Raw genomic sequence first — 27,331 nt, forward strand, 5'->3', positions numbered from 1 at the left:
ATTAAAAAATATATTTACGAATTATGTCAGGATTACTTGTAAATGAAATAAATAACGAGAATAACTGATTATTTCCTTTCTGCTTCTACTTGGGGTCTTTTAAAAGAATATAAAAATTCAATACACATGCTTCTTTAATACCTAACCAAACGCCTCTTAAGCAGCTGGTTTTAACATTGACAGAACAACAGTAATGTCAAACCGAATTCAAAGTCTACACTAATATTTTACTAAAAATACATGAAAACCATAGGAAAATATGGAGTTTAGGACATAAAATACAATTCCGCTTAAGCTCCGTAGCTGAAGCTCCTAAAAACCAAACCCTGGCTGAAAGAAGGAAAATTTGCAAAGGGCCATGGCGTGAAAAGTTGCGCGCGCCTTATAAAAGCTTGGCCCTGGAGCCCCGCCGCAGTCTCCACGCGACCACCGTGTTGTGTGCACGTCACAAGATGGCCTCCCTCGCAGTATTCGATTTCGATCGTACTATAGTCGATAACGACTCGGATGCCGTTGTGATAGAGAAATTGAGGGAAAAACAGCCTCCGCCAGAATGGGAGTCTGAAAATCGTGATTGGACGCCGTACATGAGCGATGTAAGTAATAAGCATTTTTTTTATTGAGAAACTTTTTTCACTTTGTTTTCTTAATTAAGCTTTTTATAGAAAATTCTTTTGTGTTATGTTGGTTATGTCTACACATTATTGGCATAAACACTTGCCTATAGCCTGCAAGGTATAAAAAAAAAATGAAGCAGCTGATGTTTCATAATATGAGGTAAATTAACTAAACTAAAAAAAAAAACTTTTAAAAAGGAGGAAGTTGAAATCACATTAATATATTTAACAGAAATTTATCCTGAGTTGATTTTTTTATAGATTTATTTATAGTATGCAGGGTTTTTATGTACATATTAACCGAACCTTGATAGCAATGTTAAGGATTGTAAAGACTTGCAATAGCGGGATAACATTAAATGCACATTGTCGAATGCTTATAGAGACACTGCAGCATCGGCACCCCATATAAGGCGGAGTCGGAAAAAAGTATTACATTAAATATTTAAGTAAAAATAAAACCATTGCAGATACAAAAATTAATAACGTATTAAGAAAGCAGATCAAACGCTATTACTACTCCCCACTCCAATTTGAAATAATTTCTAGCAAATACCCAGGTTAGGAACCACTGCCTTATCGGATCACTCGTGCGTCTGTCCGTCTGTCTGTCCGACCACTCCCTCCCCTTAATCTCCGAAACTACTAGGCTTAAAATTTTGAAAAAAAATACACAAAATAGATGACAGGTTTTCTATTAGAAATGTGCAGTCAAGCGTGAGTCGGACTTAATGTACGGAACCCTTGGAAAGCTAGTCCGACTCGCACTTGGCCGGTTTTTTTTAAAGTCGTTTAAAAACAAATAAATTAGCGATACCGCGGCGTCCATCCCTATAAAACTTATGAATGATAGATTATGTCATCGAGGAAATTTCCCGTGAGCCAAAACTAATAAAACTGCTATCCATACTTATGATACTTGCCTAAACTAAATATTGCTAGAAGTTCCACTTCCAAGAATAACCGAAATAGGTGCTTTGCAATCTTTTAATAGGTATGCCGAGTTTACACACCCACCCGGTAGAGAACTGTGAAACTGTTCATTAATACAAAATAAATATATTATAGGGTAAATCGTCTACTGGCCACCTTCCAAAATTTAATTTGTTTAACAAACATAACGAAGAGGACAAATCACCAAACGAGAACTACACATGTGTCGTCGAAATGTTCCGTTCTGATCGTCATCGGCAGTTCTACTTCATAAATTGTCAATTTTTAATCGAAATCGCGAAGCGTCTGGTTGACGTAACTGGTGACCGAAGAACTGGCTACCTCGCACAACGTATCAGCATTGCGATACAGCGAGGAAATGTCGCCAGCATCCTTGGTACAATGCCTCAAGGGCCTATTTTAGATTTAAGCTAGTTTTTAATTTCTTTTAGTAATACCACTGTATATATCTTGTTTGTAAATAAATGATTATTATCGCCTTAAAAAAAAAAAAAAGATTTGAGGAGCTCCCTCGATTTCTCATGGATCCCATCACCAGAACTGGGTTTTGACAATATTGGGACCAATCAATATGTATTACTTTCTTTGAGTAAAGATTACTTTCCATCAAAAAAATAATTAAAAAAAACGACCGAATTGAGAACCTCCTTTTGAAATCCCGAAGTCGGTTAATAAAGCTACAAATTCTGTTTGCCTAATAACAATATTTAGCATAATCCTCCTTTAATAGTCAAAAAAACCGGCCAAGTGTGAGTCGGACTCGCGCACGGAGGGTTCCGCACCATCAACAAAAAATAGAGCAAAACAAGAAAAAAAATAAGCAAGAAAACAAGAAGAAAACGGTCACCCATCCAAGTACTGACCCCGCCCGACGTTGCTTAACTTCGGTCAAAAATCACGTTTGTTGTGGGAGCCCCACTTAAATCTTTATTTTATTCTGTTTTTGGTATTTGTTGTTATAGCGGCAACAGAAATACATCATCTGTGAAAATTTCAACTGTCTATAGTTATCACGGTTCGTGAGATACAGCCTGGTGACAGACGGACGGACAGCGGAGTCTTAGTAATAGGGTCCCGTTTTTACCCTTTGGGTACGGAATCCTAATAACCATACGCAAAACCTTAACCGTAAAAATATTATCATTATCACGATCCTTATCAGCGAAGGTCAAGGATATGATTATGATAACGGCTAATGGATAACTTGGAAGCTGAGATTAGCGCAGCAAACTCCATGTAATCATTGGTACATTCAGCAACAATATTTAGCGGAAAAATCTACATTTCTATCCTCTAATACTTTTCTAAATAGAGACACTTATAATATCTCTATCCCTACACCTCGCATTAAGAAGTATCTGCTACAGTCTAATTATCATAGTCTTTCATTATATTTTAATTTATTAAAACAGAGATTAAATAACAAAATAAATAAATAAATCATAAATGTAACCCTAAATTAGCCTGAAGCATTGTCCGCGACACTGGCCGCGTTCCCTCTCTGCACAGTGAGGCTGAGTTTTTGAGCAAAAAATGCGCCAGCTCATAGGTCGTCATAATCATTATATTATTGAATTCCATATTTAAGCCTTTAACCGCCATTACAAATCGAGCTCATTTCGCCACAGTCTGATAAATAAGACAAAGATCTGATTTGGTTTTTACAGCACATTTATAACTCCCGTAACTATGCCTTACTCTGCGTGGTACAATTACTGTCGGTGGCGACACGAGCACGCTCGATCAAAACTTACTGGCGGTTAAAAGGTTAAATATAGCGTCACGGTAATGATGAAATGGCGGGATAATTGGGGCTAAGAGTGGTCTACAGGTGTATCACGAGTATCATCTCTTAAACACGTGGAATGATATTCAGTCATCATTACGCTTCCAATATTATTGATGTATTCTAGGCGACGGAAACTGGATTGTCGCTGAAACGGAAGGTTTGGTACTTATCAAGTTCAGCATTTGCCAAATTGGCTCGCGAGTGAATATATTGAGTGTGCCCTGAAACTTCTAGGAAATCTGAGCGTTTTACCAATAATGTTAGGTGGGTCAGAGTCTAGTCAACTTTGGGAACCACTGCTCTAGTTTATTATGTTTAGTTTGTTTCGCGTTCAGAAATATCTACTACATATCATATCATCACATCATAGTCATGTTATCATAGTCTTTCATTATATCGTTGAATTCCATATTTAAATATAGCGTCACGGTAATGATGAAATGGCGGGAAACTGACTCAGGCTGTAGTTTAGCATGAGTAAGATAATTGGGGCTAAGAGTGGTCTACAGGTGTATCACGAGTATCATCTCTTAAACACGTGGAATGATATTCGGTCATCATTACGCTTCCAATCTGTTTCACGTATTCTAGGATTTCTAGGCGATTAATAGTCTCCGGCCGAAACTAGATTTTTCCCGACAGCGAAGGTTCGATTTTTCTAGTTCATTACGCCGAAACTTGACCAAGACAACTTATTCATCGACATTTGGTTTTACCCTCCTGAGACTAAATGTACAATACAATGTTCATACATATTCGAGAAATCTAATTTGAACCTTTCATGAACCAAATAAAGTTGCATTTTTGTTTCATTGCTTTTTAAAACAAAATAAATTTGCTCTAATTTACATATAGAATAAGGTTCAAATTAAAAGTTAGTAAACTTTATATGGTGTGTCTTACGAGGTTAAGCTACAGTAAAATTTCATGACGCTCTCAGCCGTTTCCATTTGACGCCAAATTCCATGAAATGACGGGAATCTAGGGGTCTAGGTGAACCAGGGGTCACCAATTCGTTTTTTCAGGGGTCCGGTTCTTAAAATAAAATAAGTCCGTTTCTCCTTGACTTTATTAAATAAGCAAAAGAATAAAATAGTTCGGCGGTTCGGATGCGGACTGGGGTCCGCCATTTGGTGACCCCTGGATAGACGCTAAATGCCAATCGGTAACGCTACGTAGCGAACGAAACGCAACTGTTACTGTCACACTAATAAGGAAGAGTGATAGACACAAAGCTATTCGATGGCGATCGATGCGCAAGCTATTGTCACCTTAGCAAGTAATTTCGAGGGTGTACGTAAAAGTAGCTACAGAATTCCCTACCAGGAGCTCATGACATAACAGGAGTTGCGAACGTGACCGACATGTGACATTTCTGGCATTTCTACCTGTGCAGTATAGATACACTGTAAAATGGCAAGTAATTTCGAGGGTGTACGTAAAAGTAGCCACAGAATTCCCTACCAGGAGCACATGACATAACAGGAGTTGCGAACGTGACCGACATGTGACATTTCTGGCATTCTACCTGTGCAGTATAGATACACTGTAAAATAGCAAGTAATTTCGAGGGTGTACGTAAAAGTAGCCACAGAATTCCCTACCAGGAGCACATGACATAACAGGAGTTGCGAACGTGACCGACATGTGACATTTCTGGCATTTCTACCTGTGCAGTATAGATACACTGTAAAATAGCAAGTAATTTCGAGGGTGTACGTAAAAGTAGCTACAGAATTCCCTACCAGGAGCACATGACATAATAGGAGTTGCCAACGTGACCGACATGTGACATCTTGGCATTTCTACCTGTGCGGTATAGATACACTGTAAAATAGCAAGTGATTTCGTTTTCGCGATAGGAAAGCCCTGGCTTTGCATTCCCATTGGCCAGTGACTAGAGATCTTGCAGTGTAAGATGACCCCTAGCTTCATACTAACTATAAGGAATAAGAGAGCGTGTTTATACTAGTTGGGCCATAAGTGTGAATACGCTTGGATGTGGCCCAACACGCGTGGCCTTGCCGCGGTCGCGTTGGCAATGAATAGGGGTCAGGGTGGAAGGGATAAGCGGAAGCGGGGCGTTTTTAGACAAGTGTGCTTTATAAATTTTATAATATGATGTGTATGCCGAAGATAGGTGGTTACTTACACATTAACATAAACGTAGCAATTAATAAGGTGGCACTATTGTTCCCACCTTTAACGTTATATTTAGGTAGCTATATTTTCCTGCAAAATTCGTTGCCATTGACAGTATATTACAAGGCAGGTTAAACTATATACCTATTTATTTATGCACGAAATTACGTCATTTATTTAAAATAGCTTCGTTTATTAATGTAATTCTTGTGATTATTGTTGTTATGCTTGTCATTATAAACGGATTAAATTATATTACACCAAGTAAACAAGTTAAACCACATTGTTATATTTTAGACAATTTCGTTAAAGTTCACAACACCGATTTACAATAGTATTTTATACAATCGTGATATAATGGAGAGCTTTTCAGTCGAGTACCGTGTTTAGGCAACGAAGCTTGCTGTGTTGCCTAAGGAAGGTACGAGATTGAAAAGCTTGATTATATCACTATTGTATACAATACTTTTTCTACGAGTCAACAAAAAAAATACTTAAAACTAGTAGAAGAATCATATATGTAGGTAAAAAAACCAAAAGTATACAGCTAAGATGCGCGAACAGCCGCGATACCTTCATACTCGTACGCGACCCGGCCCCCGCGCCCCGCGCCCCCGGCCGGTTGGTCAACGACACCTTCTCGTAACTCATGAGGCCCTGGTACTTGCTCCGAGCTTTCGATTGGTCAATTTCATTATAGTTGACTAAACTGTATCGAAATGAATATTATAGTTGCCTAAACTGTATCGAAATGAATATTATAGTTGAGTTGGGGTCCCATAGTGAAAAAAGTATACGATTTCACTTTGGTATACGAAGTCTTAATTCAAGCATTGCAGTCGACGAGTAGAAAAAAATGTTAACGATGCCTTAACTATACATCCTTTATATTTGATATGTAGGTAAAACGACTGCTGCACATAAACACACACACATCGTCATTCGTGTATGGACAAGTAGCTGGCTGTCACCGAATGCGTTAACGGTTGCTTCTCACCTTCAAGCTTTAACAGTGGACCCCGGAAGTGATCCTCCACTTCCTGCAGGGTTCGACCACTCGTCTCCGGAAGCAGCACCCACGCAACCACCAGACATGCTGCTATAATTCCAGAGAACAAAAAGTAACTTTCTCCCAGACCTATCACTGATACTAAACTCGGATAACCCTTAAGTACCGCAAATGCAGATATACTCAGCATTATCAAACCAACACTGCTTGAAAGACCTCTGTGTTGCAATGGATATACTTCACCGGCTATAACACCTGGCAGTGGTTGCATTCCCATAGATACCGACATCATTTGCACGCTGATTAACGTACCAGGTATCCATGAATCGAAGAGCAAATAACCATTGCTTCTTGCAAACACGTAAGCGCCCATACACAATTGGCTTCCAACACAGAAAAACCCAACGCTAAACAGAATTTTCCTTCTCTTTACTTTGTTTATCACCAAAACTGCGATAGCAGTAGAAAGGACCCTCAGACAATCTAAAGCGACCATCCAGATACTAGCGTTAACTTCGGGACCCATCAGCGATTCTAAGATCGTTACTCCATACACAGCCATTAAGAGTCCTCCTGCACATGTAAGCATAATATACAAGGCAAACATGAGAAGAATTGGCTTACAGAATTCTTTCTTCTTTACAACTGCTATAATTTCTTTAACCTTGTTTTGATTTGTTTTAGTTGTTGGCAAAAGGACTGTTTCTATCATTTTCTTCAGCTCAGGCATTTCTTCTTCTCCTCTTAACCATATGAAATTCTTTCCACATCTATCGTATTGACCTTTCGTTGCGAGCCAGCTCGGAGATTCGGGCGAGTAAATAATCAAGAGGAGACTGATAACAGGGAATGATATAGAGCAGATAGCAGTTAACTTGTAGCTGATAAGTGATCCAGTGAGATGGACGAATAGGACGCCAAAGATTTGAGATTCAACGCAAGTGGTGAGGAGGCCGCCGCGGTAGCGCGGGCTGGAGCACTCGCCGATGTAGATGGAGCGCAGCGGCGCGAACATGCCAAATGAGAAACCGTTGGCCATCGCGCCTAGTAGCAGCACCTGAAAGGGCATGAAGATAAGTAGCCAACTTGATAAAGGGAATAAAAATAGTTACCTTAAAGTGCGAAAATGACTTGAAAGCGGTTTAAAATACAATCGAATTCGGTGCATGTGTGTGTGTGTAAACAACGTGGCCCGCTTTGCAAAGAGTAGGTATAGAAATAAAATTTGATTTGTGCAATGACCAGCATGCTAAGGATAAAACTTTCCATCGGGTGACATGAGAGTTGAAACTGGTCAGTATGTGTATTTAATTAAAAAAGTTTGGGAAATTCATTACAAAATCACCACGAATCCAGTACCTTCTGCTTTATAAAATAGAAGCCGCTGCCTTCAAACGTATATAATTCGTACAATCTGATTATGGCTATAGTTCGTTTTTTTTAGCATTAGAAAGAACTTGCAAGAAGGTAAGCGATCTTGACATGTCTTTTAATTGAAAAACGCTTTTTAAAAATCAAAAACTATTACTTATACTAAACTATTAATATAAATGATCGTATTAGATTCATAATTGTTACATATTTGCCGTAACTTATTTTTAAAATGTGTTTTTCAATTAAAAGACACATCAAGATTGTTTACCTTATTTCTAATGCTAAAAAAAACGAACTACATATAAGAAAGCCGATGGCAGATGAAAGTAAAAGCCAAAAGACAAAAAAAAAGCTTTCAATCGTGTGACAATCATCATCAGATAGGTAGATGTTGCTATGCGCCTTCCTAAGGCGTTTAGAGAAGGGTGTGATGGGGAAATTTGCACGGGACTGATAAGTTAGTATACCTCATAGCTCGTAGCCAGGATGTAGGCGAACCAGGCTAGGATCGAGATTACGGAGACCAGGTAGAGCGCAACCTTCCGCCCCGCGCGCGACATTATTGATGGCACCAGGAAGGTGCCGAAGACCAATGTCATTGCTCCCACTGACACTGAAAACGTGTAAAAACATATTCGCTAGGTGCACGACTGGTGCTGCCCTCATTTTGTCGGACTTTTTACGTTAAATCTTATGGAGTAAAATTGGTTCAAGTGGCTGCCGCTAGTACTAATGTCGGACATTCCATAAGATTACCTGTGTTTGTGACGATCAGCGCCACTTCCCCTCCACCGACTTCGCACCTTGCCAATAGCACGAAAAATTTGACACGCCATTTACTATCTCTGTCGCACGCGCATAATTATATTGCTGTCTCGCCGATTATGCCAGCGTATTTCCACTGTGCCAGCGCATTCAGACCCCATATGGAGTACTGCTGTCACCTTTGGGCAGGAGCACCTGGATGCCAGCTTGGACCCTTCGACTCAATCCAAAGGCGCGCTGTACGAATCGTCGATGATCCCAAACTCACAAGCGGTATTGAACCTTTAAGTCTGAGGAGAGACCTTGCCTCCTTATGTGTGTTCTACCGCTTGTACAATGGGCTGTGCTCTGAAGAATTGTTTGACATGATGCCAACGGCAGCTTTCTATCACCGCACCGCTCGCCATCGGCAGGGTGTTCATCCACACACCCTAGAACCTAAATGGTCGCGTACTGTGCGGTTTAAGAGGAATTTCCTCCCGCGGACGCTCCGGCTGTGGAATGAGCTCCCTTCCGAGGTTTTCCCGAGGGTCTACGGTATGGGGTTCTTCAAAAAAGGAGTGTACAGGTTTTTAAAAAAAGGTCGGCAACGCGCATGTAACACCTCTGGCGTTGCAGGCGTCCATAGGCTACGGTGACTGCTTACCATCAGGCGGCCCGTATGCTTGTTTGCCACCAATGTGGTATTAAAAAAAAAAAGGGATAGCGATAGAGATAGAAAATGGCGTGTCAGTGTATGAAATTATTCGTGCTTGGTGTCCTTAGTTTAGTTTTATAATCCTTGTTTTCATTTCTTCAGCCGATCTGTCATTTTAATAGCAAGATGATTGGGTAGTATCGTAGTATATTGCAACCGAACTGGCAATTAAGTACCTTAAATTTAAAAGGTATAGCTATACGAATATTTATTTCGAAGGCCTGTTTTTGACTTTTCACACAATGTCAGTTCAGCTTTTCTTATAAATAAGGACGGTAGAATTAACTGACCTAGCCAAGAAGCCTGTTCCTTGGTGACGGTGATGGTGGAACCCGGCTGCTGCAGCTGCGGCAGCATGATGCCCAAGTAACCCGTGCTGCAGCCGAAGCCGACCATGTTTATGCTGACGGCTGCGGTCACCAAGCACTGACAAAACCACAGAATAAATAATAGTACTACCGTACAGAAAGGAAACTTCCTAGAAAACCGAAGTTTGACAGCGGTTCAGGCAGTGGGGAGACACTCCTGACTTCGGGCAAACTTGGCTCCGTTCGGCTCAGCATTGTCCCTTTGCGTGCACGACCACAGATAAGATAATGACTCGAATTTTGACAACACTAAACAGCTGAAAGTTATTTTTAGCCACACTGTATAGTGTCCCATTTAACTGTTTACGATATAAATCCTACGAGCCACAAAAACCACAAAAATAAATCATTTACTTGTCTCATAAACGGAGTAAATCTTCTCTGTTCTGTCATTTTATAACTCTATTATTTTTTAACTTTCTATTTTTACTAAGCTGCTCTTAATATAGCGAGACATCTATTCAGTCTCACATATTGACACGTTATGTCACTACGAGTATTTAAATCTGATAATCTTATTTATATAATTATCTATCTCTTAATTTATGTCCTTAACAGTGTTGCACTAGATAATAATTCTAAATTATAACTTTATAACTTCTAGAATACAAGGTTCAAAATGTATAAAGGAGGTTACATTGTTTCAATAAGTAATTACTAATTATCAACGTTTGTACTCTAAACTTAAGAGGATATAACCAAACGGAGTAGCCATTAACTGGCGTTCCCCTCTGTCGAAAGTAGGCGGCCAATGGTCATACACATTGTATGGCTGACGTTTATCTAACATGGCTTTTTTTACGTTACCTATACATTTGACCTGCCCCTCCCCCGAAAAAATCGGCAGACTATTTTGTACCGAAAATTACAGACATGGCGTCTCCGTTTGGTTATATCCTCTAAGTCTAAATACCAATATAACGGGTCCTTTTGTAAATAATGACTCATATGTAGTCACCGGTTTTCTTTGTTAATAAGTGTATTAATGACTCGGACGCCTATAGTCGGTAGTGCAGCGGATGGTCCCGGGTTTGAATCTTGGTAGGGGCAATTACTGTGTAGACGTAGAGCATTGTTTCGAATTTCAGTAATTGTGTACCTATTTATTTTATAGACTCAATTTAGTAAAAAGACATACATATTACGAAAAGTTTCCAAGTAGCTGGAAAATATTTCGCATATTTCTGAAAATTTAATAAGAAAAATATGAGTCTCAATTTTGAAAATGTAGAATTTCGTTCTCCACTCAAAATGTCAGAAACTTCTGATCAAAAAAAAAACACCTACTAACTACTGATTAAATAAACTACCTACCTGCCTGATTAAAAAGTAACTAAATACTTACTGATTTTCCATGTGGATTTTTTTGTAATTTCGGAAACTAAATACGTCACCATACGGCCATATTACCTAACGGCCTCCTAGCCTATACTCTGTATCTTTAGGTACCTATTTAAATAAAAGTAAACAAACAATTTGTACATTTTCGGGTAGTTATAAGTGTTATAACATTTATTGATTAACCAACCAAATACAAAACCACCTGGATCTGTCACTGAACGACCTGACTTTAACCTACATTATTTGATCATGTACCTAATATTTTCATCTACCTTCAACTGGCTTAAGAAGCCATTTGAGGGTAGATTTTGTTCACCCTTTTTTAAATAGGTACCTAAAATTATAGACTATAGTCGGTAGTGACCCTGCCTACGAAGCTGGAGGTCTCGGGTTCGAATCCCGGTAGGGGTATTTATTTGTGTGTTCATCACGAGTTTGTTCCTGAGTTATTGATGTTATCTATTTAGTCGCCTTAGTACCCATAGTACAAGCTTTGCTTAGTTTGGGACTAGGTTGATCTGTGTGAGATTATAAATAAGATATTAATAAATACGTAAAATGACCTTCCTTTCCCGCCTTTCTTATATGACTTGGACCATTCCTTGACGCAAAAGTAACGTCACAGCACATAAACAGAGCACTTCCCTGAAATCTGGCGTGTTTCACAATTATTTGTCTTATGGCTACACATATACACATATTAGGTACTACTAAAATAACTTTTTAGTATTTGTTGTTATAGCGGCAACAGAAAGACATCATCTGTGAAAATTTCAACTGTCTAGCTCGGTTCATGAGAGAGATACAGCCTGGTTACAGACAGACAGACAATTGGAAAGACGGACAGTGGAGTCTTGGTAATAGGGTCCCGTTTTTACCCTTTGGGTACGGAACCCCAATATTACGAGTGCATATATAAATGTCCCAGCGCGCACAAGTTGTCTGCAGAAATCGCGAAGCGATTGGTTGACGTAACTGGTGACCGAAGAGCTGGCCAACGTATTCAGCATTGCGATAAAGCGAGGAAATGCCGCCAGCATCCTTGGTACAATGCCTCAGGACCCTATTAGTGTAAGGCCTGAGTGGACGCTCGAGTTGGGCGTGCAGCGGGGCGGGGCGTGCGGCGTGCATGTTAAACAAATGCAAACGTATAGGAGCGGCCTTAGTGCACGCTGTTCAAATTACTCCTGACCCCGACGCCACGCTGCACGCCTCGCCGAACGCTCCGCATCGAGCGTCTACTCAGGCCTATGCTCAGGCCTTACACTTATAGATTTAAGCTAAGTAGTTATTAATTTAGTAGTATTTTGGTTTCAAACCCCGGCTCGTACCAAAGAGTTTTTCGGAACTTATGTACGAAATATCATTTGATATTTACCAGTCGCTCTTCGGTGAAGGGAAACATCGTGAGGAAACCGGACTAATCCCAACAAGGCCTAGTTTCCCCTCTGGGTTGGAAGGTCAGATGGCAGTCGCTTTCGTAAAAACTAGTGTATACGCCAATTCTTGAGATTACTTGTCAAGCGGACCCCAGGCTCCCATGAGCCGTGGCAAAATGCCGGGATAACGCGAGGAAGATCATTTGTATTTTAGTACCTCTATATACCTAGCGGGTGTGGCCTTTAACACGAGCAAATAATTAAAACATAGATTGTACTCCTCAAACGGTGACACTTTAATCAATAACTGTTTATTTAAAAATTATGGTATTTAATTATGTAAATCAGTGTTTTCCAAAGTGTGGGTCGCGAAGTTCAGCTTTGAGAGAAACTTATAGAAAGCAATTTCATTTTTTAAACTTAAAAATAATCCAATCCTTTAAAATTTAAATTTTAAAGGTCGTTAATGTAGGTATTAATAAAACAAATCATTATTAGATAGGTAAACTGTATTTTAAAAGTAAAGGTTTAACTGTATTCAGTGTGAAGAATGAGGTTGTTTCATTTTGACTAATTTGGTTCCGCTAAACCGCGGTTCCTGCCGCGACACGCAGACGATTAAATCATTTTCCAAATTCACTCTATTCCTTTTTTTTTTTGGTTTTGATATCGACCATTGATACTTTATTGTAGATAAATGTTTTTTTCAATAGGTGACTATTATTTGGCTTCTTGACTCGACTTGAAACTTTGAATAAAAGGGCGAAAATTGTTTGAAAACATTATTTTACTTTACTTTATACACACAATACATACATACATACTATATACATTTATTCCCTTTAGATTCACCCACCACCCACGCATTAGCAAAATTCTTTGCGTTCATTTGTAAATAGGTTTCAGTGGATTACTAGATAACCTTTTCACCTTTAACCTTTTTACTGTGACCTTAGGTATATATAAATGGCAGACGCCCAACCCTTTGTCACCTGACAATGACAATTCGCAATACAATAAGTAGATATGGATGCTAAGTACTTACTGCCCCATTCGACCTTTAAGGTATATACGTCAATTAATAGATCTAGAAACGATATGGATTAGATGTGTCAGTGTCAAAAGTGACGTTTTTGTTTGAAGAAACCTCATATTTGACGCTGCTAATCCGTATCGTTTCTAGATCTATTAACTGGCGTATCTTAAAGTTCGAATCGGGCCGTAACCCTCGTTACTAATTACCGACCTAGAAATAAGTATACAGGAAATTGTCAGATAACCTTAACTTTTTATTCCAGGTATTCGAGCACGCCTACTCTGCTGGCCTCCGAGAGGCGGACGTCCTCAGCGCGATAGCCTCCATGAAACCGACCCCAGGCTGCATACACATGTTGAAAGCTTTACATAAGGCTGGCTGGCATATAGTGCTACTCACTGACGCAAACACAGTATTCGTACAGCACTGGTTGTCTACACATCAGTTAGAGGTAATTTAACTTAAATGTATGCGTATTTAGCCTCGTGTCTCTTACAGACCTCGCCTCGGTTCGGCCGTCTACCAATCAATCTGCGAATTTCAGTGCATTTAGCCTCGTGTCTCGTATAGGCCTCGCCTCGGTTCGGCCGTCTAACAATCAATCTGCGAGATTCGTCGAACCCATGTTATCGACTACGACTGTAGCTAACCGCTGAAAATTCATAGCACTTAGAGGTTAGATTGAAAAGGATGTAGTAAAAACTACTAAAAGTTACTCGCTGTACGCTATATGCTTACGCATATAATATATGTTAGAATTGGACGAATATAGACCGACCCCGGGCTGTATACACATGTTGAAGGCTGGCTGGCATATAGTCTTCTCACCGACGCGAACACAGTATTCGTACAACGTTGGCTGTCACACATTAGTTAGAGGTAGGTTTAACACGAAAATAAAGCGTTTTAGGACATTAAGCGCCATTTGCACCATCCCAGTAACCCGGGGTTAACCCGTTAAACCATTAACCCAGTGTCAAATTGTATTCGGAACCATGGTAGCTCCAGGTTTAACTGATTAACTCCGGGTTAGTGGGATGCTGCAAGTGGCGCTAACGGGTATATAGGCTACATGATTAATTTTCATTTATGGTACCTATCAATCGATCGGGTTTGTTTTTAGGATCAAATGTCTATATATGCGACCCATTGCATTAAAGTAACACAAAAGTCAGAAATTGTAGTCAAAAGCCGACAGTCGCACTTCACTCGCGAAACACCCTATAAGTACAAAACGGCAAGGGAACGTGACGTCAAGGTCTCTGGGAGCCCATCTTGTAGTATGGACAAAACAAGAAAATTGCGTTTTTGTCGGTGAAATATTGCGTTTATGTATATAGAGTTGCTATACAATATTTTTTTGGATGAAATGTAAAGAATCGAATGGTAGGTACCCTTACTTTTATCGTTTTTGGAAGTAAAAAAAAAACTTAAATTTCGAAACTTTCAGGTCCTGTATTTTTGTAATTTTTCAATATTTTATTTTAATATCCACATTATTGTGATAAATTGCTTGTATGCTATCTATTTTACTAGATTTTGTTATAAAATTCAACATGTGTCATCATCCCTATTCGTACAACATTGGCTGTCACACATCAGTTAGAGCATAGAGAAATAAGTAAGACAAGAGTGCTCACTCCATACATCAGTTCAGACTATTAATTTCAGTGTCTACATCTAGCATCGAGTAGCGGAACTATCAGTACTGCTACTTGACAATAGATGTAGCACCGACCGGAAAGTCTTACAGCATAAGACTTTCCGGTCGATGCTACATCTATTGTCATATCATATATCATATTTATTCATCAACAATACAAGATTGTGTTTGAAGTAAAATAAAATAGGTAACATTTTGGAAATAATATACCTAACAATTATCATATTCGTTTTTAGACAAAATACTTACTTACTAATAACACATTTTAGGACAATATTCACGTTATACATAATGAGATCAAATATGGCATTTATGAACAACTTATACACTATAACTAAACTAAATCAGTATTAAATAACTCATCCAAGCTATAGAAGAAACCTCTTAACAAATATTGCTTCAGTTTTTGCTTAAAGATAGTATACTCTGAAATATTTTTCAAATGCTGAGGCAGTTTATTAAATAACTTAACAGCCTGATGTCTCACACAGTGCTCCTCAATTTTTGAAGTAGGGCGAAAATTTATTTTCAAATTTTTAGTTCGTGTGAGAAAACGCAGTTCCTCTTCTTCATCCGTTTCGAATCTTTTCTTGTGTTTGACAAGTTCCGTAAGCAGTATGTGTACATATAAGCAGGGCATCGTAAGTATACCAAGCTTAACCTTTTGGCCGCCGGACCTAGTCCGCAAAGACGCTCACTCACACGCCAGAGCAAATTTTAAGTAAACAACTAATAAAAAGTTTAGGGATTGCAAATAGTAATAATGTTAAAAATAAAGGTCTTTATCATTAAAAACAACCACTAAACAATATCGATTCATGACGTAATATCACCGCACTAGGCTGTACAAGAAGTCGTTTATACAAGACAACGGCGCGCATGGACTGTCCGCAGTGCAGACCGACAAGGACTGTTTCCGCGCGAATTAAGTAATAATAGTCTCTAGGTCAACGGCGTAAGCGCTTGTCGGTACGTAAACTTTATAAGCGTAACGTTAGAGCCGCGCATCGTGTGTCGATAATATAAATGTAAGTACCGGAACTGCATTGGGGAAAATTGCACGTGGGTTAATTGAATTGTCAATGAGTGAAGAACAATAATATTGGAAAAGGGTGGGGATCGGAAATGTTCGGGAATGCATGTTTCATATTCGACATGTTCCTTAGATGAGCTTCTCAGTTCCCGTATTACATCCTCCATACCATGACAATTTTTCGTCAATTTCAAATATATAACATTCTCATAGTTAGGCGACACTGACTATATAGTCCTAGCGTCCGCCTGGACCATTCTTGTGCGAAGCGGTCACTGCAGGGTATCACCCCCCACTACACTATCATCTTAAAATGAATCTTTTGTTCTGCAAATAAACCACGAGGACAGATTTACTTGTCTGACTCTGACTCCCTGAACTTCAGCTATAGTTAATGCCTGTCTCTCTCGTCTCGTTTTACGTATTCTAGTTACTAGTTACGACCAATTGGCATTTAACAAGTGTTCAAATGCTTAAATAAAACCAGATTTGCGATTTGATATTTATTTTTAATATTCTCATATCGAGTTAACATTCCCATCCCTAGCTGTCTTGTATACAGGACAACGGCGACGAGGAACAAGAAAAACGTTGAAATCTGGAGCAATTTTTTTGAGAGCCTTATTATAAAAGAATGGATTTCTATAGCTGCAATAAATGCAATTTTTTTTTTAAACAAGGACCTAAAACATTAACATGAGTGTAAAAAAAAATAATTGATATTTTTTCCACATTTACCGAGCGGTTGAATTTTTGTCTTGTATACAAGACAGCGGCGCCAGTGTATCGTTCTATCGTTGTCTTGTATACATGCCAACGGCGGTCAAAGGGTTAAGGAAATATTGCCTACAAGAGACCCACGGTGGAATTCGAAATATGGTTCTTACAGCCCTTTTTTGAGCGATTAGAGCTCTGTTCACGTTATATCTGAAACTGTTACCCCAGAACATAATGCTATACCGCAATTTCGATTCAATTAGAGCATGATATACTATTTTTAGTTGTACTACACTAATTTCGTCTCTGCGGCTTCTCAAGGCGTAGCACGCAGAATTAATTACGTTTTCAATAGCTTCCAGCTCCTGTACCCAGTTTAACTTGGAGTCAAGACGTATGCCAAGGAACTTAACATTTTCAACTATGTCTATAGTATATTGTCAAGTAGCAGTACTGATAGTTCCGCTACTCGATGCTAGATACTAATAGTCTTTTTGGTACTAAAACTGATGTATGGAGTGAGCACTCTATGTATTTTTTTCTCTATGGTAGAGGTAGGTTTAACACCAAAATAAAGCGTTTTAGGTATAATTCCTCTTGTTTTGCAAGAGCCTTGCTTTCTGCTCGGCCGGCTAAAATTCACTGTCAGTATGGCTTACATTATAGCCTCTACAGTATAATGTAGCTACTATTTTCATGCTACGTGTGCTACGCCGTAGTGCGTAGCAAGTGAAGCCTTTCCCGTTGTGCCGATATTAACTTTCATGTTTTATACATATATCGGAGCCATCTGGTTAAATTAGCCAGATAATTAGTCGCGTAGGCAATTCATTAAACGCCGGCATCCATTTGATGCCTAGGCCGTAGGCGGATAGTTAATTGATCTAGAATCACACAATTGGCTAGACAAGTAGTCACACAAATAACTAGTCTTAATTTAATTGATTCCTTTGTGTTAAAAAAAATAGTTTTTTTGTATTTAGGAGATAACTAGCGACCCGCCCCGGCTTCGCACGGGTGAACAAATTATACATAAACCTTCCTCTTGAATCACTCTATCTATTAAAAAAACCGCATCTAAATCCGTTGCGTAGTTTTAAAGATTTAAGCATATATAGGGACAGACAGCGGGAAGCGACTTTGTTTTATACTATGTAGTGATAACTGAACACACCTGGGGACGCTTACCTGGCGCACGGAGAATTTAACCCACTACTAAAAAACAAAAGAATCGGTGAAATAGAGTATACTATTAATAAATACATGAGACGTTGGCCTCCCGGGGCGGCGGCTCCTCGTCCTCTTAGAATAAAATAAAATATAAAAGTGTAACATATGAAACACAAATACTAACATCTTCAACTCATCACTTGTGACATGACACCTTCAGCTTACACAGATCTTTTTTAGACACAAGTTAGCTGACACAATCCTGCGGGAACCGAAAGATGTAAACACTAATAGGCAATAAACAATTTCTGATTCTGTAGTGATAAGAAACAAAGAAAATTCGCGCGAGCGACCTTAAGTCTTGTTATTCATAATGGAAAGTTTAATGGATGGAAAATCACTTCGCAGCTGATACAGGGTGTGGTCGCTAAGTGACACTCGACCGAGCAGAATAATACACCCTTTACGTCAGACGTCCTTTTGTACATGTACAGGGTGAAAGTGAACTTGGGGCTATACATACGAGGGTGTCGAAATCCTTAGACTATATTACGAAACGAATCTACTTGCGAAACTACGTGTCAAAAGTGACGTTTTTGGTTGAAGAACACTTTTAACACTGACAGATCAGTATCGTATCAGAATCAAATCTAATAACTAAAACTCGAATTGGCTTGTAAGTCTCACTAAATAGTAAATACCACGCTAACCACTAGGGATTTATAACAATTTCATTATGTTTGGTTCTCAAGGGTATTGAACTATTGTGGGTTGTTTATTATTGTAGTGTATCTATTGTGTGTGTAATTCTCAAGTGTGATAAAACTACTGGTAGATAGGTAAGTATGTACATACCTTTTTCGTACTTACTTTATAGTTCGTTTTTTTTAGCATTAGAAAAAAGGCAAACAATCTTGATGTGTCTTTTAATTGAGAAACACGTTTTAAAAATAAGTCACGGCAAATATGTAACAATTATGAATCTAATACGATCATTTATATTCTTCTGCTTTCATAAGTAATAGTTACTGATTTTTAAAATGCTTTTTTCAATTAAAAGACTTGTCAAGATCGCTTACCTTATTTCTAATGCTAAAAAAAAACCGGCCAAGTGCGAGTCGGAGTCGCGCACGGAGGGTTCCGCACCATCAACAAAAAATACAGCAAAACAAGCAAAAAAACGGTCACCCATCCAAGTACTGACCCCGCCCGACGTTGCTTAACTTCGGTCAAAAATCACGTTTGTATGGGAGCCCCACTTAAATCTTTATTTTATTCTGTTTTTAGTAGTTGTTGTTATAGCGGCAACAGAAATACATCATCTGTGAAAATTTCAACTGTCTAGCTATCACGATTCGTGAGATACAGCCTGGTGACGGACGGACGGACGGACGGACAGCGGAGTCTTAGTAATAGGGTCCCGTTTTTACCCTTTGGGTACGGAACCCTAAAAACGAACTATAATAGTGTATAACTTTCTTGAAAAACATGCTGTAAGTATGCGTTAATAAAGAAGTTTAAAAACTTTGCAGAACAGACGTGCCGTCTGAAAGTTAAAAGAAAGCCACATTGACATTTTTTTTTTAAACTTCTCATATTTTTGTATAGGGACGAAATTTTCCTTTACCTAAAGAGAAAGTTTCCTTAATTACCAATAAATTTTCCGGGAACTTTCCAATCTCTTGTAACCTTTCCACAATTTACATATAGATGTATTGCCGACTACGGTAACCCGAGTCAGGCAAAAGTATCTAACTATATTTCTTAATTTCTGAACTCTGTGCTCCGTTTATATTTCACTCGGTAGGTACGAGTATACTCGTGTTTAATTATGTATGTAGGACTGTAGGTATACCTAAACTCGTAAGAATTCGATTCAAACTAGAATCAGCAACAATTTTGATTGCACTCGCAGTGCAAGTGTTATTTTTAAACGTCAAACTTCTATGAAATGAAATTATGACGTATGATTATTCATACGTCATAATTTACCTGCATCCAAATCGTTGCAGACTTTTCTTGGTCTATAACTCATCGTGCCCTGAAACGCGTCATTTGAAATGAAACTAAATATGACGCCATACATACCATAGAAAAGCAAATGACCATCTTTTCAGAACGTGTTTTGTTTCCTAACCAATCATCGACCTTATTCCAAACACATAAGATCTAGAAATAGTCAAGTATTGTTTGTACGTTTCCCGTGCCTACTCTAATTAAGTTAGCATTTGTTTCGATATGACGTCACGGCGAGTAAACGCGTGATCACGACAAGGTTATGTCGTGTGTATATAGTGTGTGTACTGTCTAGGGACTAGGTGTCACAGATCGCTTAATATACTCTGTATCTTTAGGTATAAAAGTAGACAAAATCTACCCCCAATGGCTCCTTAAGCCAGTTGAGGGTAGAAGAAAACATTACACGATCAAATAATGTACGTTTCGTTCAGTGACTGATCCAGGCGGTTTTGTAATTGGTCGGTTAACCATTAATTGTTATAACTACCCGAAAATGTGCAAATTGTTTGTTTACTTTTATTTAAGTACCTACAGATACAGAGTCTGAAACAGATGATGATGATGATGATGTTGCGGATGCCGATTTTTTGACATCCGCGGATGCGGATTTTTAAAGGCTCACATCCGCGGATGCGGATGCGGATGTCAAGATAGGTACATAAAAAACGTCAAATATTACATTTTAGTAATTTTTATTTCAAAAAACCGGCCAAGTGCGAGTCGGACTCGCGTTCCAATAAGGGTTCCGTATATTAAGTCCCATTCACGCTTGACTGCTCATTTCTAATAAGTTTTTTTTGGCTAATGACTAAAATTACCTAGCAGTCTAGCACTTACGCCGATGCTAAGACGTTCCTGTACCGACCTGTTCCACATCCGCATCCGCATTAAACTCCGCATCGATTTTATGCGGATGCGGATGCAGATGCGGATGTTGAAAATAATGCGGATATTCCGCGGTTGCGGATGCGGATGCGGATATCCGCATGTGAATATTCGCAACATCCCTGATACAAACTTTAAGTATGAGCACTTATTTTACTTACTGGACACGACACCATGTTATCAAACCACCATGTTATGTGTTCATTTAGAAGATCTGTATATGATTTATTAATATTTTATTCATCATCCTTCTTAGGCTAGGGTTTTTACAATAATATGAAAATAAAAGTTAAATATAAAAACACAAAACAATACAAAAAATATATAAACACATTATAAAAAATATTGTCTTCAGTTACCGCGATAGTTACTCATGAAATAAAACTATTGGAACGGATTATATCGCGTATATTTACCAATTTTACCAATTTTGCATGTATAGTAGTGAAATGACATCTGTCTCTGCACCCATGCCGTTTTGATGGTAACTTATTAAGTATTATACAAAAAACTTTTTTCAGGACTGCATAAAGGCTGTGATTACCAACCGCGCCTTCTGGGACCAAGGGCGGTTATACATCGAGCCCTGCATGCGGCAGACTGCCTGCTCGCGCTGCCCCACCAACCTGTGCAAGTCACTTGCACTCGCCCAGTGGTGCGCAAGGCACCAGTACTCGAACATATGCTACGCTGGTGACGGCAGGAACGACTATTGTCCGGCTACTAACTTACCCGCTCATGTAAGTATTAGTGCAAGTCACTTGCGCTCGCCCAGTTGTGCGCAAGGCACCAGTACTCGAACATATGCTACGCTGGTGACGGCAGGAACGACTATTGTCCGGCTACTAACTTACCCGCTCATGTAAGTATTAGTGCAAGTCACTTGCGCTTACCCAGTGGTGCGCAAGTTACCAATACTCGAACATATGCTATGCCGGTGACGGCAGGAACGACTATTGTCCGGCTACTAACTTACCCGCTCATGTAAGTATCTGTGCAAGTCACTTGCACTGGCCCAATGGTGCGCCAGTCCTCGACTATATGCTTATGCCGCTGATATCAGGATCGACTACTGTCATGCGGCTAACTTACCTGCTCATTTGAGTAACTTGTGCATTTTATCATAAGTTTTATGCAAGCCACTTGCACTCTCGGAGTGGTGTCTCAAATATGATGAAGAACATTGATACCTGTTGCCGGAAAATACATAATGGCCGAAATTTATTATTCATACCTCAGATGAAATAATTTTAACTCTGAGGGTAATAATATAAATATAACCCTCAGCCTGAAACCTCGTCCGAATGATAGCCATTAAAAAAAATCAACCCCATTTTCACCCATTTTGAGGTACAATTTCGAAGCAACTTACTGGAGCTCTGCACCATTTGAACAATATTTATGTTTCATATTTTTATCCGCATTGGGCTAGCGTGGGGACTATAGCCCAAGCCCTCTAGCGCATGAGAGGAAGTCTGTGCCCAGCAGTGGGACGTATATAGGCTCAAATTATTATTATGAAAAGAAAAGAAAACAGCAAGAAAAGAGCGTACTCCCTCTGGGCTTTTTCTAAAATAAATATCGAAAAACTGATTTTTTCAGATCTGGACATTCTTGGGCTCATTCTACTCAGAATCGACAGCATTCTCTATCCCGCTATTAAAAAAAAGATGTCCCAAAATGTCCATTCCATTACGTCACGTTATAGTCTGAGAAAAATTTTCACTTGTATGGGCGTGACGTAGTGGAATGTACAATTTTCATACAAATTTTTGGGACACTTTTTTTATCATCAGGATTGAATATGCTAGTGATTCTGAGTTGAAAGAACCCAAAAACGGATGTCCGTCCATGGGCGGCGGTAACCGCTTACCATCTGCTCGTTTGCCTTCTATATCATAAAAAAAATATGATTAAGTATATTATTTTGATTTTCTCCTTTGCCCACAGGCAACCGTGTTCCCCCGCCGCGGCTACCCTCTGGACGACTTAATAAAAAAGACCCTCACGTCTTCAACCCCCCACATAAAAGCCAAGGTGGTGCCTTGGGACAGCTGTGATACCATCCTGGACAAACTCATCCAGGCTTAGGATAGCTTAGTAATCTTAGTATACGAAATATAGCGATCTGACGGTCTAGCATGAGTTGCTTTCTCGCGCGCGACTGCATACCTACATCTAGCGCGACCAGGCGTGTCTCACTCCGCGAATTGGTCGCTTTGCTACAGGTAGCTAAAAGTACATCCGTTCCACACCAATTTTGGTGGCTTAGCCATAAGCCGCGCGTGGCGCTGTCGCCACCTAGCGGCCATATCTGTCCTGATCATGACAGACGCGTTTTGTTAGAGAGTGAGTGTTCTGTACCTAGTACTATTATTTATTCATTCATTCATTCATTTATTTGTTATTCATTCATTCATTTATTATGTGGCGCGACTTCAAGTATGGACTCGCGCGCGATAACGCAACTCATGCTAGACCGCCTGAGGGGCTACCGCGAAAACCGAATTTCGCATATTGCGGGCATTTTTGTCTGTCACTCAAATTACGACTTCATTGCAGTGAAAGCGAAAGATCCCCCCAATTTGTTAAATTCGGTTTTCACGGTAGCCCCTTTGATGACGTCCAGAAAAACTCTGTAATCTTACACCCAGAAATGAAAACTACGTTGTAAAAGAACCAGGAAAGAATAACCTAAAATGCAGCCATTTAGTATGAGCAAGTATAAATATGAATTAACCTAACAGTTTTGAATGGTTCACGGTTAGTTTCACTAGACTTATATCGACCGGGATATGAACCGTGATGAAATATCGGGAGTTCGAAAACAATACAAAAGGTAATCACGGTTCATAACCCGGTCGATATAAGTCTAACGAATTAACCTAATTATACCTTATACAGTGTGTAAATTCAATACGGGCGAATATTTAAACGGGTGGTTAGCATAGGACCTAAGAAGTATATTGAGATATTTTTTTCTTAGAAATACAATGAAAATAAAAATAACAAAATGATTCGACCCGCAATATAAAGCAACACACAAGTTACGGGATACGCGCTTTTTAAAGTAACTATCAAAGCTCGTTGACAGTTACTATAAAAGCTTGTATCTCGTATTCTCATATCATAATATGTCTCGTAATGTTTGCAGTACATTGCTGCTCGGTAAATTTTCAAAAATTAATTACGGGGTCAAAATTAAGTGTAACTTAAAAAAACTTCTTAATTAATGATTACACGGATAAATTCCATATCTGGTTTAATTTATCGCCCGTATTGGATTTACACACTAGGTATATAATAATGGCTTAATGGCTTTGCCAAACGAGTCTTTAATCAATGTCAGTATAAATTAAATATATTCTTGTAATTAATCATTTCTTTAAGGAATATCAAATGATATGGTTAGAAGTTAGAAGACATTTACAAAGTCTGGAGTCTCAAACGCCCATAGGCTAGATTGTCCACTTAGGCGAGTCTTGCTTATTTCTTCACAATCATTGTATTAAATTTTAACGAAAAATAAAATTTATACACAGCGCTGTTTTTAGATCTGTGTTATTTAAATCTAGGAATGAAATAATTTAATGTGAATACAGGCAACACTATATCCAACATCGATGTTGTCAAATGTAAAATAAAAAAAAAAATTGATTACATTTCTTGTAAGTTCTGAATTTTATTTATTATTTTAAATTAATTTAAACGTCCATTTTAGAATAATGTGATAACGAATATAATTTATTTTTGTTAAATAACGCTGGAATACATTTTCATCTTATGAGCTGTTGTGAATAAGTAAATGTTATCTACCTCGTTATACTGTTGTTTCTATTCTTACTACTTTAACTCAGCGGATATTAAATATACAGGGTGAATTAGGAAACGTGATCGGAAATGACCTTGTCGACTGCGAAATAACTCGCGTTCTGGCAGGCGTGGCTCACTCCGCGATTTCATCGCTTTGCTACAGGTAGCTAAAAGTACATCCGTTCGGCCCCAATTTTGGGGAAAGCCATAAGCCGCGCGTGGCGCTGTCGCCACCTAGCGGCCATATCTGTGCTGATAAAACAGACGCGTTTTGTTAGAGAGTGAGACTTCAGTACCTAGTACTATTATTTATTCTGTGGTTCTGGTAAGAAAACTAATGTATGGAGTTAAGTACCACTCCTTCCTTACTTATCATTGAGGTATATACAAGAGACGACATCTCGAACAAAATGTTTCCGCACCTCAGAGAAGTGCATGCACTTCTTTGCTTTTAGTACGTCACCGACCACTGACGAGATGCCACACATTTGTACAGAAAATTAAAAAAAAATTAAAATTAAAAAAATGCCTTCGTGCGTGTTAAAAAGTTGCAACAATAGCACAAGAAAATATAATAAAAGGGATGGAATAACATTTCACCGGTAAGCAATGGAATAACTGTTGATTTACTATTATTTAGTTTTCAAAGTAAATGTTTGGTCGTAGAAAATAGTTATTTGTACAACAAGAGATCAAAGTTTGATATTTCTTCGAGTGCTTATTTTGAGTCCCGTGCAAGCGAAAGATTCTATAATAGATTCACGAGCGTAGCGAGTGAATCTAATTTAGAATCTTGAGCGTAGTAAGGGACTCAAAAGCGCACGAGATGTAAATAACTTTGATCTCGTGTAGTTCACAAAACTTTTCACCTCAGCAGTGAGAACATATTAGAGAACCCGAAAAATGTATTCCTACTTAATCACTTACCTCTATTCACTCATGTTTTCTTAAGATATACCAACAATTAAATTTTCACCTCAGCATCTCGAACAAGGGTACTTTGCTACTTAAAAACAGTGAGCAAAATCGAATTTTGCTCACCGAGTGAGCAAAATCGCATTTTGCTCATTTTGTCTCACTCAGTGAGCAAAATGCGATTTTGCTCACTGTTTTTAAGTAGCAAAGTACCCTTGTTCGAGCTGCTGAGGTGAAAAGTATTGTACGCAACGTTGTTTAACTGAGTCAAAAAATACTCGTGGCGTCTTTATTAACAATTTTCGGCTTCGCATGCATGCATGCACTTCTCTGAGGTGCGAAAACATTTTGTTCGAGATGTCGTCTCTTGTAACCTCAATGTTACTTATATGCTTTTTTCTCGCTAAAACTTAGATCAATTTTTTTCTACGAATTATGCAAAACAATGTGATGGCTATCAAATATTGCAACATGGGGACAAAATAAATTACGAAAAAAGTAAAAGGCAGAGATATATCTAACATCCTCTTTTATTACATCAAATAAATTATAAAGTTCATAGACAATAATTATTATATTTTAATTATTAAAAAGCGCATGCGGCGATGACGTCATCACTCGATATTAAGCCACTCATCTCCAAAGTATACTTTTTTCTTTTCTTTTTTTTTTCTCAAAAATAAAAGTAGGTATATTTTGTTAGCATAGTAAGAAACAGAATAGAGTATTTGACTACTAGTCAAATAAGTTTCTTTTTACGAACTGTCAAAACGATTTTGCTACTATGGAATTTCTGAATCACTAGCATGTGACGTCACAATCAAATAACCTACTCTTTGTAGTTTGATACGAGTTTTAAAATATATATTGTCTCTAAAAATAACTGCTGTCTACGTTTCTCTATTAATCTTCTGGTGCTTTATTTCATGCATGGTGTAAAATTATTTATTTTAAACACAGTCAAATACCCTATTAATTGATATTTCAGAATCTGAGTTTAGAATAGATCTCTTTCACCAATAAGGTCGAAATGAAATCAATGTCAAAAAAGCTCAGAAATAGAATAGTATAGAGATGAGTGTTTAAGCATCACATCGGACTACAAATTAAAACACTTAACATCTACTTAAAACTAAAATAGATAAATCCATCAAAACCCCTCCCCCGCACTGTTAGCTGACCAATTAAAAACCTTATTGTAAAGGTATTAAGATCGGTTTTCCTAGGATAGCGGTGCCGTCATATAGCGGCCGTCTCCATACTAAATAGGTACCTAATACGGCTAAATATGGATGTCGTAGTATTTGTATGGAGACGGCCGCTATATGACGGCACCACTTTCGGAGGAAACCAAAGCTTAAGGCCTAAGTACGCTTTCCACAAGTATTTTCGTCCATTGCCTGTTGCTATCTTTGGGGCATGATGCCGGTTGCCAATGTCACTGTGTGGTAGCTTTTTGAAACAGTACATGGCAAGAATATTTTTGTATGGCAACATTGAATGTTGGCTTTATCCAATAGCAACAAAGGATGGTTTTGAAAGATTTCCCTATTGGTTGTTAGTTTTTAATACTGATATAAAATATTTTAGGTCGTTAAATGCGTTGTTGTGTGAATATTTAACAGTTCTTGTTTTGCTCAAAACA

At 38.6% G+C, this 27,331-nt stretch overlaps 2 protein-coding genes across 3 annotated transcripts; one reads left to right on the forward strand and one right to left on the reverse strand.

The window, feature by feature from the left end:
* The first annotated feature begins 248 nt into the window (after positions 1–248).
* Positions 249–23,064, forward strand: LOC134659534 (pyridoxal phosphate phosphatase PHOSPHO2-like). Of its 2 annotated transcripts, XM_063515199.1 has the most exons (4): positions 249–596; positions 13,734–13,922; positions 21,480–21,698; positions 22,909–23,064. In XM_063515199.1, exons 1-4 carry the CDS (start codon positions 453–455, stop codon positions 23,047–23,049), a joined length of 693 nt encoding a protein of 230 aa, XP_063371269.1. In that variant the 5' UTR covers positions 249–452; the 3' UTR covers positions 23,050–23,064. The 2 variants fall into 2 exon arrangements, 1 of the variants encoding a protein (XP_063371269.1); XR_010097812.1 differs by lacking the exons at positions 249–596; positions 13,734–13,922; positions 21,480–21,698 and adding an exon at positions 21,709–21,820.
* Positions 6,427–9,773, reverse strand: LOC134659517 (facilitated trehalose transporter Tret1-like). The gene is made up of 3 exons (XM_063515177.1): positions 9,638–9,773; positions 8,353–8,498; positions 6,427–7,568 (listed from the first exon to the last, which is right to left on the reverse strand). Exons 1-3 carry the CDS (start codon positions 9,741–9,743, stop codon positions 6,441–6,443), a joined length of 1,380 nt encoding a protein of 459 aa, XP_063371247.1. The 5' UTR covers positions 9,744–9,773; the 3' UTR covers positions 6,427–6,440.
* Positions 23,065–27,331: the final 4,267 nt, after the last annotated feature.

This window comes from Cydia amplana, chromosome 25 (assembly GCF_948474715.1).
Source record: "Cydia amplana chromosome 25, ilCydAmpl1.1, whole genome shotgun sequence".
Classification (NCBI taxonomy): Eukaryota; Metazoa; Arthropoda; class Insecta; order Lepidoptera; family Tortricidae; genus Cydia; species Cydia amplana.

Excerpts from the sequence above, each read along its gene's own strand:
- LOC134659534 (XM_063515199.1), top strand. The coding sequence starts at position 453 with ATGGCCTCCCTCGCAGTATTCGATTTCGATCGTACTATAGTCGATAAC. Across the intron at positions 597-13,733 it reads GGACGCCGTACATGAGCGAT|GTATTCGAGCACGCCTACTC; the intron begins GTAAGTAATAAG and ends TTTTTATTCCAG. Across the intron at positions 21,699-22,908 it reads CTACTAACTTACCCGCTCAT|GCAACCGTGTTCCCCCGCCG; the intron begins GTAAGTATTAGT and ends CTTTGCCCACAG.
- LOC134659517 (XM_063515177.1), bottom strand. The coding sequence starts at position 9,743 with ATGGTCGGCTTCGGCTGCAGCACGGGTTACTTGGGCATCATGCTGCCG. Across the intron at positions 8,499-9,637 it reads GGAACAGGCTTCTTGGCTAG|TGTCAGTGGGAGCAATGACA; the intron begins GTCAGTTAATTC and ends ACACGTTTTCAG. Across the intron at positions 7,569-8,352 it reads TCCTGGCTACGAGCTATGAG|GTGCTGCTACTAGGCGCGAT; the intron begins GTATACTAACTT and ends ATGCCCTTTCAG.